The sequence below is a fragment of the Hylobates moloch genome, unplaced genomic scaffold (genome assembly GCF_009828535.3).
Source record: "Hylobates moloch isolate HMO894 unplaced genomic scaffold, HMol_V3 SCAFFOLD_17, whole genome shotgun sequence".
NCBI lineage: Eukaryota > Metazoa > Chordata > Mammalia > Primates > Hylobatidae > Hylobates > Hylobates moloch.
This window is the reverse complement of record NW_026652292.1, coordinates 82,566,668-82,582,214: the sequence shown is the minus strand read 5'-3', so window position 1 is coordinate 82,582,214 and position 15,547 is coordinate 82,566,668. Positions and strand designations below refer to the sequence as shown.

General features: G+C 55.9%; 1 protein-coding gene across 2 annotated transcripts in view; it reads right to left on the bottom strand.

Moving 5' to 3' along the window:
* FAM53A (family with sequence similarity 53 member A) overlaps positions 1-15,547 on the bottom strand; it is a 32,117-nt gene that overhangs the window by 2,335 nt on the left and 14,235 nt on the right. The window contains exons 2-4 of one of the 2 annotated variants that reach the window (XM_032136167.2): positions 15,162-15,402; positions 4,607-4,661; positions 2,119-2,864 (exon numbers count right to left, since the gene is read on the bottom strand). In XM_032136167.2, the coding sequence (XP_031992058.1) occupies positions 2,119-2,864; positions 4,607-4,661; positions 15,162-15,236 (876 nt within the window). In that variant the 5' untranslated portion in view covers positions 15,237-15,402. Of the gene's footprint in view, positions 1-2,118; positions 2,865-4,606; positions 4,662-15,161; positions 15,409-15,547 lie in introns of both variants that reach the window. The other variant, XM_058430078.1, reaches the window with a different exon arrangement.

The following is a 15,547-nucleotide window of genomic DNA, read 5'->3' as shown; positions in this document are numbered from 1 at the left end:
GCACACCAAACACCACACATACCACAGACACCACACGCTACACACCAGACAGCACTCACCACACACACCCCCACCACACACATACCACACAGACCACACATACACTACACCACATACACACAACACACATCCCACACACACACCACACACCACACATACCACATGCAACACATAGACCATACACCACCCAGACATCACACACACATCACACACCACATACACCGCACAGAGCACACACCACACAGCACATAGCACGTGTGCCACACACACACACCATGCAGCATTTGATGGCAGCCCTGCCCTTCTCCCACCCGTCTCCCCCACACACCACACACCCCGGGTGCCCATGAGCCCTGGTCCTGGGTCTGGCGAGTCCTTGCCTCTACCCACACCTCACACTCTACCGGGGGTACCCCATCTCCACACTGAACCCCATGCAGCCTCTCCCAAGGGTCCTGGATCACCAACTCACCCAACCACCTGGTCTGTCTCCCAAGGCATCTGAGAAACCCAGGGCCGCTCTACATTAGGACTGTTGTCTGGTCATCAATACATCGCTGGCACCATCATTCCCTGCCCCACAACGTGCTGAGCCGGCAGCTCCCTCCTCTGCTCCCGTCCCTCCTGGTCCCCGCGGGGCCTGACACCCACGCTGTGCACACCCCAAGCCCTGGCAAGCAGGGACAGCCTGCTTGTGCTATGTTCAAAGCTTGCCACCAGCTTTCCAGCATTTACTGGCTTCCCTAGGTCAGCCCATCTCACAGCAAAAGATCAGAGCCTTCTTCTCTAAACCCTGTTCTCTGCAGAAAAGTTTCATAGCAGGGACGTCTGGCTTTTCAACTCACCTCAAACCCCCCGGAAGAATCAGCTGGAGAGCCCACTGATCAGAAGAGGCAAAGCTCACGGTGCCCTCGGCGTGGCCTAGCACTGGTGTCCCGGAGGACCCTGGGGGATCCCACCTGGCACACCGGCCACACTGCTCTCCAGCTCTGAGCTGTGGCCAGGTCGAGGAGCACCTGGGCCATCTGTGCCCCTTCTCCAGTCACTGTCCCCACACGATGCCCAGGCCCAGCCCACCCGAGCAAGACAGCGCAGCGTGCTGTGGACGGCTCCACCCACATCGACGGCCCCCAGAGGCAGGGCATGGGCAGCCCCAGAGGATGGGGCTGGGGGCGAGAGTTCGGGGGGCTGCCAAGGCCACAGGTCATCGAGGAGAGAGGCTGACACTGATCCCGCCCCACCCCAGCCACAGCCCCACTCAGCCCTGGCTTGCACTCAGTCGGCATCGGGAAGTCCTGTTAATTTCTGCCACTGCCCAAAGCTCCCCCAACACAGATGACCCAGTGAGTGCGCGCAGAGCCCACCCTACTCTGTCACGGCTCCGCCATCTCCCTCCCCAAGCACTGTCAGGGCCCCCAGAGGTCTCTGGTGAATGCGCTCCCTTAGTAACACAGAGCAAGACCTAGGGAAGCCTCCCCAGTCCTGTTTCGTTCCTTAACTCTGTGCCAACCACGGCCTGTGACGGGGAGTGGAGAGGTGGGCAGGTGGGTGGCACTGAGAATCTTCAAGTGGGTGCAGGCTCTCTCCTACATCCAGACAGTGTCTGCAGGAGGTGCCTGTAGAGTCCCAAGGCACACAGGCGCTGCTGGGCTCTGAGCTGCAGCATGGACACCCACCGGCTCCCACAAGACAGGACCCCGGGCTCTGCCTCGAATGGGGCTCCCAGGACGGCCTCTTACTTCCTGAGCCATCACCACCCCAGAAAAAGTCAGGGGGCTCCCCAGCAGCTGAGGCGGGTGGCTCAGCTAGGCCAGAAACACAGCTCCGTTCTGCTGCCTCCCACAGGCCACACCGTGCGAGCCTGGCCGGCCACCCTGGGCCGTGTGTGCGGCTCTGCCTCTGCAGGAGCAGGTGGGGTGAGCCGGGTGCTCTGACCCCAGGACAGGCTCCCAATCACTCCCACACACTCCGGATAGCTCTCCTCACTCCTCTCCTCCCAGCCCAGAGGAGACCAGCAGTATGGTAGCAGCCGCATCCAGAGAATCAGCCAGCCTCACCCCAGCACCGCTATGTCCAGATCCATGCCCCTCTGAGCCCCTGGAAACGAGAAAGCCTCACCCGGGTCATTTTTAGGAAGTCCAAGGATGGGCGTGTCCACCTGGCATCCTCCTCACGCCTCCGTTTGCGCCGGCTCCTCTTCCCACTGAGCACGCATGGCTGTGAGCGGCACCGGAGCAGCCTGCGGTGCCAGCCCAGCTCAGGCGTGGACATGGGGCTGCTGCAGGCTGAGGGCAGGGGAGTGCCTGCACCTGCGAGTTGCTCCTGTGAGAGGGACAGGCGGCACCTTGTGGAGAGCAAGCAGGGCTCCACAGAACACCAGAGTGGGCCTGAGCCTGCACTGCCCTCGCTGCTGTCCACGAAGCCGCTGCTGGCCGAGGACGGCAGGGGCGTGGCAGGTGAAGTGAGACCGGCCAACCACACAGCATGCCTCGGCAGGACGGCGCCGGGGCTTCCCTGCAGCGTGGCGCTCCCGCCGCTGTTGCACCGCCTCTTGGAGACTGGAGTCCAGACCTTGGAGCTGCCGGGGCGCCAGGGGGACTGGCAGCGCACAAGCTCCTCGGGTTCTGACAAGGACCGGCAATGTCGCTTGTTCGGTGGGGCCGGGGACAAGCCTGTGCTTTCACTGGGGTCCACAGTGCTGGCTGCAGCCAGGCCTGCACCTGGGCCCGGGGACTCTGGCTGCCACTGAAGACCCATGGTGTGAGCAGCAGCAGACAGGCCCGGCAGGAAGGAGAAATCAGGGCCTGTGGCTGCCTGGCTTCCGACGGGCCGTCCTCCACTTAAGACCTTCCAGGGACTCTGGTCTACAAGAAAAGACACAAAGAGGCAGGGGAAGAGACAGGTGAGCCACAGGGCAGGCCCAGCCTCTTCCCACCGTGTGAGGCGACATCTGTCCTGGCAAACAGCCTGGCAGAGCCGTCAAGGGCACAGCCCCATCGCTGCCACCCCTGGGCATGCTTCTCCAAGATGTCCGTGGCACACAGTGGGCACCAGCCCCGCCTGCCCTTGCTGGGTTAGCTGCGGGGCTCAGCTCACTTCTTTAAGGGGACACCATGTCTGAAGGAGGTGTCAGCCTCCCCACCAGTGCCTCCCTGAGAACAACCGCAGGGCTCTGCTCTCCCAGCAGCTTTGCTAAAACATCCTTCCCGCATCCTCAAAACGCCCCCTCCCTCTGTGACCAGGCATCTCAAGGATGTGCAGCTACCCCGGCCAGGACTCTCCAGGGCCCCTTCTTAAAGCAGCTCAGGTCCCTCAGTAACATGGGCAACACAGGGTCATACCTGCTGCCAGGGTCTTCAGGGAGAGTCTGAGCCCCAGGAACTCCTCACAAACCACACAGCCACCAGGCCCAGGCCTGGAACCCCTCCTCAAGTCTCACTTCCTGCACAACTGTCCTGGGGCCGCCTGTCTAACGCACTCCCCAGCCCCCCTGCCACTGCCTGCTGGTTCGGAAAAGCCTTGAGAGCAAGGTGCATGGGCCTGCAATGGAGTCTGCCCAGGTGGGGTCGTTGGACCCCCAGGACTCCCCCAGTGGCTTGTGTAGTCACTGTCCAGCTGAGGAACTTGGAGTGGAGGCTGCGAGACCTGCCTCTGGGGAAAGACCCTGGGGTGACCTTGGGGTGACCAAGAGAGAGATGGGGGCTGTGGGGAGGAGGCGTGGAGGTGTAGGCAGGGAGCGCGGCCGGCCGGGTGAGGAGTGTAGGAAGCCCTGCGCGGCTCGGAGCCAGGATGGAGGTGGCTAGTTTGGCCCCCTGTGCAGGAGGAACCCCAGGAGGCTGAGGTGAGGACATTGCACCACAGGCCGGGCAGGGGGTGGGGCTCTGGCCAGCTGGGAACTCACACTTCCTACTTCCATCTACTCGGGAAAGAATCTGGTAAAACACTTTCACTTTGGTAATCTGGTGCTCAGCAAGGTGAGCCTCCTAATGAGCCCACTCTGCATGACACAGGGCGCTGGGTGTGTCACAGTCAGGTCAGCAGGGCCAACAGAGGGAGACACCCCTGGGACCTTCGCTGGGGGAGGACCTGGGACCCCAGGGTTACCTGGTCCGTGAACACCAGCCAGCCCCCATACTCGGGGCACCTGCTCCCCATCAGTGAAGGGCCCACCTGCGGGTGAGCCAGGCACAGCCACGCCCTCCACTGCACGGACAGCGGGTGGGCCGCCCAGTATGCCACGGCACGCTCCAGCTGACACTACAAACCCTGCCGGCCACACCGTCCTCTTCTTTTAGTGGCCACAGGGTGGGCCTTGCACCTTCCAGAAAGGGCGCAGCAGACCCCTGGGCCCCACCAGCTGAGGAGGGAGAGACCTGGCTGGGCCCACACCCTACACAAGCTGTCCTGCTCACAGACCACTCTTGACCACTGTCCCAGCCGTGGGAGGACAGCAGCAGGGACCACCCCATGCCCCAGTGCAGGGCACACGAACACCTTCCTGGGCTTCTGCAGATCAGGCTCATGTTCTGCGTCCAGGACCCTCCCAGCCCAGGAGCCTGGTTCCAGCCCTGCGCAAGCCTCCAGCTACAGCTCCTAAAGCACTCACCATTGAGCTCCAAAGGGAACAGACGACCGCTCTTGTTCAGGGCTTCGGCAGAATACTGCAGGTGACAGGAAAGAGAAGTTTCAATACCATGACTGACACGTGAGAATTCGGCAATAATATCCCCCACTTTAATCACTGCAGCACGTTCTACCTTTCCCCAGTGTTTTCTTTCTAGTGATTAAAATATGCAGAGTTTTATTAAAACCTAACAAAATTCAACTGAGTAAGTGTACATTTTAAAATTTTTTTTTAATTTTTTCTGTTTTTAAAAGAGCTGTTAACACTAAACAGACTTTTTTTCTTTTTTTTTTTTGTTTTGAGACGGAGTCTTGCTCTGTTGCTGACGGGAGTGCAGTGGCGCGATCTCCGCTCACTGCAAGCTCCGCCTCCCAGGTTCACGACATTCTCCTGCCTCAGCCTCCCGAGTAGCTTGGACTACAGACACCCGCCACCACGCCCGGCTAATTTTTTTTTTATATATATATATTTTTAGTACAGACAGGGTTTCACCGTGTTAGCCAGGATGGTCTCGATCTCCTGACCTTGTGATCTGCCCGCCTCGGCCTCACAAAGTGCTGGGATTACTGGCGTGGGCCACTGAGCCCGGCCTCAGACATTTTCATTCCAAGCCACAGGCATGCATCCTGTCCCTGCTCCTGAAGCTCAGGCCCTCCTGCCTTTCGGCAGCCTCAGCTGCAGCCGTCTTTGCAAACCTCACCACTTACTTTCAGCAAGAACTTCAGCCAAGACCCAAGGGGCCCTTTCCCACTTGCAACAGCTCAGACACGGGACCTGAGCCCCTAAGCCAGGCTCTGGAGTGTGGCGCTGGTCCAGGGAGACGTCCAGAGGGCAAGGTCTCCCTCCCTGGAAGCAGGAAAGCCCCTGGGCGTGGTGGCAGCTGGAAGGACTGTAGGGAGGGCAATAAGGGAAATGCCACACAGCTCTCTTCCCTGCCCCATGAAATGTCAGGGAGCTGCTTGGAGGCCGTTATGTGTCTGCTTCCACACGCTGGCCCATGCAGGCGGGACACAGGGCCCTGCAGAAGATGGGGCACAGGAGGGGTGTTCTGCCGGGTGCCCGGCAAGCTCCCTAACCTCCCAGAGCCTCCTGGTCTGTGAGAACACAGAAGGCCACCCTGTGACAAGGACACGGCTGTCCCGCAGGGTCCGGGCACAGCAGCCCCTGTGCTTTTCTGCCTTAGAGTTCTGGGGCTCCTCTGCCACACCTCAGAACCTCTCAGTTAACACCTAAGCCCATGGCATCGCGTCCTGTGATAACATTTCCAAACACGATAAAATTAAAAGGAAATCCTTTGTTGCTTCCCGTAAAGGGAATAAGTTAAAAGTTCGGTTTGTGACCCCGAAAATAGACACCCATCCACAGACAGGCCGCCTACACACGGGGTCCCACCTCAGCCAGCACGGCGGTGTGGAGCTGTGAGCACCCGGCCACACCATGAGGACAGGACCTGGTGCAGGCCCGGGAACCACATGACCTCCAGGTTCTCCCACCCCGGGACCCGGGTCCGATGGAAGAGAGGAGAGGCAGCTCTGCTAAAGGACCTGAAGGCTTTCATGCCACAGGGACCCTTGTTGCTGTAGATCCTCCCAGCCCTGGGCCTCCCCTCAGCAAGCACCAGAACCTCGCTCTCTTCCTGTTCCGCACAGCACCTGTTCCCCGGGCCCACATGAACAGCACCCAGCCCGACACTGCCACGGAAAAACGTCTAGCAAGGAAAGGACTTTCCCAGGCGGCAGAGACAGCTCTCGCAGGCAGCTTGAAAGGGCCACAAGCCCACACGGCCCCAGATGTGACGACCTCTATGCAAAGACACGCCAGGGTCAACAGCTACTCCCAGTGGTACTGGCCGTGTGGGATGTGGGTGCAGCAGACAAACAGAGCCAGGGTCCCCGGGAGCCAGGAGAGGCTGGGCAGCCAGGTCCCACAGGCTCAGGCGGGGGGCTTGTCAAAAACACTTACTCCCCACAGTCCTGGAGGCAGAAGTCCAAGATCAAGGGACGGGCAGATTCAGCGTCTGGTAAGGCCACCGCCTGGTTGACAGACAGCCCTTCCGGTTGTATCTATGCATGGTCGAAGGGGCTGGCTTCCTCTCTGATGCCTCTTCCATACGCGCACTTAATTCCATTCATGAGGGCACTGCCGCCATGACCTAAGCACCTCCCAGAGGCCCCACCTCCAAATACTCATCCCATCACCTTGAGGGTGAGGATTTCAACATACAGATTTCGGGGAACGTGAACATGCAGCCCTTAAGCCTCAAGAAATCTGGACTTCAGGGCTGGGCACGGAGGCACACACCTGAATCCCAGCACAGCACGGGTATCGCTTGAGCCCAGGAGTTTGAGACCAGCCTGGCCAACATGGTGAAAGCCCGTCTCTACTAAAAATACAAAAATTAGCTGGGTTTGGTGGTGGGTGCCTGTAATCCCAGCTACTTGGGAGGCTGAGGCAGGGGAATTGCTTGAACCCAGGAGGCAGAGGCTGCAGTGAGCCGAGATCACACCACTGCACTCCAGCCTGGGCAACAAGAGCAAGACTCCATCTCAGAAAAAGAAGAAGAAAAAAAAGAAATCTGTACTTCAGGGACGGACACAGGCGAATCCCAGCACTGTGGGAGGCTGAGGTGGGAGGATCACTTGAGCCCAGGAGTTTGAGATCAGCCCGGGCAACACAGGGAAACCTGGTATCTACAAAAAAAAGAGCGGATGTGATGGCACGAGCCTGTGATTCCAGCTACTCAAGAGGCTGAGGTGGGAGGATTGCCTGGGCTGGGGAGGCCAAGGTTGCAGTGAGCAACTGAGTGCACTGCACTCCAGCCTGGGCAACACAGCAAGACCCTGTCTTTAAAAACCTAAAAGTTATCAGGCCGGGTGCAGTGGCTCACGCCTGTAATGCCAGCACTTCGGGAGGCCGAGACAGGCGGATGACGAGGTCAGGAGATCGAGACCATCCTGGCTAACATGGTGAAACCCCGTCTCTACTAAAAATACAAAAAATTAGCCAGGTGTGGTGGTGAGCGCCTGTAGTCGCAGCTACTCGGGAGGCTGAGGCAGGAGAATGGCGTGAGGCAGAGCTTACAGTGAGCGGAAATCATGCCTCTGCACTCCAGCCTGGGTGACAGAGCCAGATTCCGTCTCAAAAAAAAAAAAAAAACTAAAAGTTTTTTAAAAACCAACTCTCTACCAATCAATCCCAGCCTGTATCTGCACAGCTGCACAGAGCTGGAGGACACCACAACCTGCCACCCACCCATACCGTGCCCGCCAGGCCGGCGGCACAGTCAGCTTCCCTGCGCCTACGGCCCCCAGCACAGCCCCATCACACCGCCTCCTCTCTCCTCCACCCTGACATTCTCAGCTCTCCCTGCTCTCCGCCCCTCAGCCCGGGAACTGCTGCTCTGGTCCTGGCCGCGGCCCTCTACTCTGCCCTCTGGACTCCTGAGAGTCAGATCCCAGGTGCCTGTGCCCCCAGGCTCCCACCCTCACAGCCTCCCACGGCCATGGGAACCTCCGCCTGGCTGACTCTCCCCAGGTGTCCCTACGGCTCACTACCTGCCTTCCAGCTCCACCTGGGGGTCACAGCCCAGCACCCTATGTAAACTCCCAGCACCCCTTGGGCTCTACTTTTTTCCTGATGTACTATCACGACTCCTCAGTCACCTGCTTCCCACCCGCCTCCCTGCAGGAAGTGAGCACCATATTGCTAACCCAGCACAGCCAGTGCAGCACGGACGCCCCAACGCTGAATGATCTTCACACGTGACCTTCAGGCCCTGCCACCTCCACGCTGCTGTCCCGGGCTCTCTGGGGAAGCCCCAGCCAGAGCACAGTGTGATGCTGGCCCCACCCACCCATCCACGTCCCCTTCCCTGTGGCCCCGATGGCCTTTGCCCACCCCAACATTAAGACCCCGCCCATCTTCCAGCACTCAGCCGCCATTACACCTCCAACCCTCTTTGCTGCTCGGGCAGCTCAGCGAGGCACCCGTGCCCACTGCCCTCCCACTGCCTCACGCCTGTGGTCACTGGTCGTCTGTGTAGGTCCCCCATGAGGACACAACCCTAAAAATCACGTCATGATTTGTATCAGGACGCGGCATTCCTCCGCATGGTTACACAGAGTGCACCTCCACGCCATGGAGCGCCTCTTGGTGGCACAGAGGAACCGCCAGACAGACCTCCAGGGAAGCCTGCTGATGGAAGGGCAGAACCCAAATGCTTGTGCACCGTGTCACTCCATTTACAGACCACTCTCGAGATGACAGAATGACAGAGCGGGGGAAGAAACCATAAAGAACTCTTACTGGCCAGGTGTCATGGCTCACACCTGTAATCCCTGCATTTTGGGAGGCTGAGGCTGGAGGATCCATTGGGCCCAAGAGGTCAAAAGCAGCCTGGGAAACACAGAGACAGCCCCTTTCTAAAAGATACAAATTTTTTAAAAATAAGCTGAGTGTGGGCTGGGCACGGTGGCTCTAACCTGTCATCCCAGCACTTTGGGAGGCCAAGGCGGCAGATCACAAAGTCAGGAGTTCAAGACCAGCCTGGCCAACATGATGAAACTCCATCTCTACTAAAAATATAAAAATTAGCCAGGTGTGGTGGCGGATGCCTGTACTCCCAGCTACTCAGGAGGCTGAGGCAGAAGACTCTCTCGAACCTGGGAGGCGGAGGTTGCAGTGAGCCAAGATCGTGCCACTGTACTCCAGCCTGGGCAACAGAGCAAGATTCCATGACCAAAAAAAAAAAAAGCTGGGTGTGGTCATACATGTCTGTAGTCCTAGCTAATCAGAAGGCTGAGGCAGGAGGATCACTTGAGCCCAGGAGGTCGAGGCTGCAGTGAGCAGTGATTGAGCCCCTGCCTGGGCAACAGAGCAAGGCCCTGTCTCAAAAAAAAAAAAAAAAAAAAAGTCTTACAACTCAAAAATCAAAAGAGAAATAACCCAATTTTAAAGTAAAAATGGGATTTCAGTAGATATTTCTCAAAAGAAGAGGTACAAATGGCCAATGAGCATGTGAAAACATGCTCAACATAGCTAACTATAGGGAAATGAAAATCAGAACCACAGTGAGATACCACTCCACACCCACGAAGGTGGCTTTTATCAAAAAAATGGACAATAACACGCGTTGATGAGAGTTGGAGAAATTAGAACTCTCATACATTGCTGCGGAACGGAACATGGTACAGACACTGTGCAAAACGGTTTGGCAGTTCCTCAAAATGTTAAACATAGAATTACCATATGACCCAGCAATCCCACGACTAGGCTTGCACCCAGAAGAAATGAAGACATACTTCCACACAGAAACTCATACACGAAACTTCCACACAGAAACTCACACACGAATGTTCACAGCTGCATTATCCCTAATAGCTAAAATATGGAAACAAACCACCCAAGGGTCCAAAAACAGAGGAACGGATGAGCAAATGGTGGTCTCTCAAACACGAACCTGATCGAGCTTCGAGCCTCACAGCACTGCCTGCGAGAACATTCTGTGGTGAGGGACAGCTGACAGGCTGTCCACCACGGCAGCCACCAGCCACCCAGAGACAGTGAGCACTAGAAGTGTGTCTGGTACAAGTGAGAAACAGCATTATGTGGGTTCCACTTTAACTAACTGTAGGCTGGGCGCAGTGGCTCATGCCTGCAATCTCAGCATTTTGGGAGGCCGCATCAGGAGGGTCACTTGAGGCCAGGAGTTAGAGACTAGCCTGGCCAACACAGCAAGACCCCGTCTCTACCAAAAACATTCACAAATTAGTGAGACCCTGTCTTTAAAAAAAAAAAAAAAAAAAAGCTAAATCAACTTTAATTTCAGTTTTAAAAACCCATGTGCAACTAGAGGAAACCATAAGGGGCAGGGCAGCGCTCGCTCCAACCAGCAACTCCCAGAACACACGTGGGAGGGGAGTGCGCGAGGCAGCAGCCGGGGCTTGCAGCCTGGACACTTCGGGACAAGCAGTTGGGTCCTCAACACACAAGCTCCAAGGAGCACCCTACGGGGAAAAGGGACATGAGACGCCCTGAATCTGGACTCCCTGAATAAATTCTTAAACTCAGACAATCAGGGAAGTTTGAATGCTGACGGGATATTTAGAGATATTAAGGAATCTCTGAGGGTTTTAAGTGTGAAAATTACATTCTGGTCATGTGTCTTAAAGTCTTTATCTTTTGGAGATACAGAGTGAGATATTTACAGAGAAAGTATGTCTAGAATGCGCTATGAAATCATGGCAGGAGGGGACTGGGTGAAGGCACAGATCAAACAAGGAGCCCCGAGCTAACGGCGCCCACCTCGCTTGCTCACTGAGGCTGGGCCATGGGTATGTACGAAGACATACTTCCACACAGAAACTCACACATGAACGTATGGGTTTCTACTCTCTACAAACTGTCTACACTTATTTTTCATAAAAATACTATTTTAAGTCACCTTTGAAAACATCAGTTTCTATTTTTATACAACGAATTGGCTATTTAAAATACTGACTTGTTTCCATGAATGTTAAAAGTAACTTGTGTTTAGATTCACAGTTGACGTGGGAGAGCCGGTCTCACGTGTAAACAATCTATCACTGAGTAACTGGGTTTCTTCAACACAGGCAATCACACTGTCCGAATTACAAAGATTAAAAATCCCGGCCAGGCACAGTGGCTCACGCCTGTAATCCCAGCACTTTCGGAGCCTGAAGCGGGTGGATCACCTGAGGTTAGGAGTTTGAGACCAGCCTGACCAACATGGTGAAACCCTGTCTCTACTAAAAACACAAAAATTAGCTGGGCTTGGTGGCATGCGCCTGTAATCCCAACTACTGAGGAGGCTGAGGCAGGGGAATCGCCTGAACCCAGGAGGCGGGGGTTACAGTGAGCCAAGATCGTGCCACTGCATTCCAGCCTGGGCAACAGAGCGAGACTCCGTCTAAAAGATAAAATAAATAAATAAATGAAAAATAATTTTAAAAAAAATCCTGATAAAGGCTGGGCACAGTGGCTCATGCCTGTAATCCCAGCACTTTGGGAGGCTCAGGCAGTGGATCACTTGAGGTCAGGGGTTCAAGACCAGCCTGGCCAACACGGTGAAACCCCATCTCTACTAAAAATACAAAAAAAATTAGCCGGGCTTGGTGGCGCATGCCTGTAGTCCCAGCTACTCGGGCGGCCGAGGCAAGAGAATTGCTTGAACGCGGGAGGCAGAGGTTGCAGTGAGCCGAGACTGAACCACTGTACTCCAGCCTGGGTGACAGAGCAAGACTCCATCCCTTTAAAAAAAAATTAAAAAATAGGTTGGGCATGGTGGCACACCCCTGTAGTCCCAGCTACTCGGGAGGCTGAGGCGGGAGAATCGCTCGAGCCCTGGAAGCGGAGGTTGCAATGACGTGTGATCACTCCACTGCACTCCAGCCTGGGCAACAGGGCAAGACTCCATCTCAAAAAAAAAAAAAGTAAAAAGATTTACATTTAGGAATAAAAAGGTTTGTCCTCCCATTTCAGAAAGAAACCACTGCCATATTCATAGGCTGTGTTTTAAGAGAACAGGAGTCATTGGGAAAAACCATCTTCGACAGCAGCAGACTCAACAGTGGCCCTGGCTGGCCAGGAACAGAGCCGGCCGGGTCAGCAGGAGCGGGAGCAGGCTGTGATGGAACCCTCGTGACCACTCACCCTGCAGGGCTCCCAGGGCTCCTGTCCCAAGGCTGAGGCTGACCAAGGAACTGCCTACGCTGCCTTCTCTCTGTCAATGGACGAGTGCTCCGCAAAGAGATGAAGAATGGGAGGGAGGGAGGAGGCAGGGGCTGAAGAGCTACCTACTGGGTACTGTGCTCACAACCCGAGTGCAATATACCCAAGTGACAAACCTGCACCTGCACCCCCTGTATCTAAAATAAAACCTGCACCTGCACCCCCTGTATCTAAAATAAAACCTGCACCTGCACCCCCTGTATCTGAAATAAAACCTTCAGCCGGGCGCGGTGGCTCACGCCTGTAATCCCAGCACTTTGGGAGGCCGAGGCGGGCGGATCACGAGGTCAGGAGATCGAGACCATCCTGACTAACACAGTGAAACCCCGTCTCTACTAAAAATGCAAAAAAATTAGCCGGGTGTGGTGGCGGGCGCCTATAGTCCCAGCTACTCGGGAGGCTGAGGCAGGAGAATGGCGTGAACCCGGGAGGCGGAGCTTGCGGTGAGCCGAGATTGAGCCACTGCACTCCAGCCTGGGCGACAGAGCAAGACTCCGTCTCAAAAATAAATAAATAAATAAATAAATAAAATAAAATAAAATAAAACCTGCACCTACACCCCCTGTATCTAAAATAAAAGCTGAAAAAAAGGAGGTGAAGAGCGGCCACCTAAAGCACAGAGGACGTGGGGGCCTGTGGGTCACCCCATACCAGGACATCCGTCCAGACACCTCCCAGGCCCAGCAGGCATGCTGCGTAGCCACCTCCCTGGAAAGCCGTCCACTTGCCAAAAATGTCCTCAGAGTCACACAGCCATCTGATTAGGCATGTGCCGCTCTGTATCCTGTGGTCTTGGTTAGAGACTCCTTAAAAATGTTTTCTCCATTTAATCAAAAGGAAAAATGGGGCTGGGCACGGTGGCTCATGCCTGTAAGCCTAACACTTCGTGAGGCTGAGGTGGACGGATCACTGACCAGCCTCACCAACATGGCCAACATGGTGAAACCCCATCTCTACTAAAAATACAAATTTAGGCTGGGTGTGGTGGCTCACGCCTGTAATCCGAGGACTTTGGGAGGCCGAGGCAGGCAGATCATGAGGTCAGGAGCTCGAGACCAGCCTGACCCACATAGTGAAACCCCGTCTCTACTAAAAATACAAAAATTAGCCGGGCTTGGTGGCGCACACCTGTAATCCCAGCTACTCAGGAGGCTGAGGCAGGAGAATTGCTTGAACCTGGGAGGTGGAGGTTGCAGTGAGCCAAGATTGTGCCATTGCACTCCAGCCTAGGCAACAGAGCAAGACTCCACCTCAAAACAAAAAATACAAAATTTAGCCGGGTGTGGTGGCGTGTGCCTGTAACACTAGCTACTCGGGAGGCTGAGGCACGAGAATCACTTGAACCTGGGAGGCGGAGGTTGCAGTGAGCTGAGATGGTGCCACTACACTCCAGCGTGGATGACAAAGCAAGACTCTGTCTCCAGAAAAAAAAAGAAAAAAGAAAAAATGAGAACCGGCCATGGTGTCTGAAAAGAACATGGCTCTGCAGCCAGCAAGGCACTGAGACATCAGGCAAGCACTGCCTTCCCCGCCTCGGCCACCTCTACCCGTGGGCTGACAGCTGGAAACGTACTAACTACAGGACACAGCCAGCACTGCCATGGTCACCTCAGTCGTAGTGGCCCTGAGTGCCAGGCCCCACAAGCAGTGCTTGCAAAGGTTCAGGCCACATGCCACCTCCCACAGCCCAGTGTCCACACTCGCCAGCTCTCGGGAGGAGAGGCTTCAGCTTGGACCCTCAGACCCTCACTGGAACCCCCTGCGGTGAAGATGGGTCACACGTGTGCAGTCCAAAGGCCCGAGACCCACAGCTTTCCCTTCACCCTCTCATTTCCGTAAAATGCAAGGGGCTGCAAATGCAGCATGCCCACGCCTCCAGAGCCACAGCCAAGCCAGGCGCAGGACAGGCAGGTGCTCCACACACCCCTGCTGGCTCTGAGGGCCTGGCAAGACCCTCCAGGCTAGACATCAGCCACCTCCTTCTGGATCTGCCATCTAACTAGAGCGGGAGGGTCCTGAAGGTGGCACATCCAAAGTTCACTTCACCATGACTGTAGGAAAATCAAGCTGCCCGCAGGAAGCTAACGTGGTGATCAAATCCAAGACAGAGATTCATTTGGGGGGCGCGGCTAGGAGGGGAGGGACAGGGAGCCCGGCGGGGCGCATGCTGCTGCTTGATTGGATGGTAACAGGCACACCTGCACTTGGGGCTCCAGCTTCCGTGTGTAAGTCAGCCTTTCAGTAAAACTCTATTTTTTTAAACAGCAAGTCAAGGCTCTTTTTTTTTGAGATGGAGTCTCGCTCTGTCCCAGGCTGGAGTGCAGTGACGCGATCTCAGCTCACTGCAAGCTCCGCCTCCCGGGTGCACACCATTCTCCTGCCTCAGCCTCCCGAGTAGCTGGGACTACAGGCGTGTGCCACCGCACCCAGCTAATTTTTGTATTTTTAGTAGAGACGGGGTTTCACCATGTTGGCCAGGCTGGTTACGAACTCCTGACCTCAAGTGATCTGACCGCCTCAGCCTCCCAAAGTGCTGGGATTACAGGCATGAGCCACCACACCCAGCTGGCATTTTTAAGTCTATTTTTTTAATGATGCTGAAAATCCGCTGTGATTACACTGATGGGCTCTGGGGCCCACGTGTGCACCAGACACCCCCATCCCTGGCTCGGCAGTGCCCCCCAGGCCCCTGAGAACTTAGCCTTCACCTCCACCTCCCAGTGTGGCCATTTCCCTGTGACAGCATGGCGGAGGGGTACCCAGCGTGGTGCCACCCGCAGCTGCTTACCGGGCCAGCCTCGGCCTTGCAGGTGAGGTCGTCCAGGCTCTGGCTCTGCAGCTTCTCAGTGATGAGTGTGACCATGGTCGGGGCCCCGTGTCCTCCGTCCACACCAACAGGCACTGGAGTCCTGGAACATCAGACTTGCGAAGGCCCCGGCATTGCTGGGTCTGAGCCAAATCTCAAGGTCATGTCTCCACTTTCTTTACAGATGAGCGGTCCATGCCCACGGGCTCTTCAGGATTTGTGCCTGTTTCTCAGAAGAGAGAAATCATCACGTGATTATACGCAAAACCATTTTGTTGATGTTTCTGTTACATGCCGAGTCCCCTCTGTATAAAGTATTTCTGATATCCCGCCTCACAAACACCCTCCCATTTTCAAAAGTACCACGC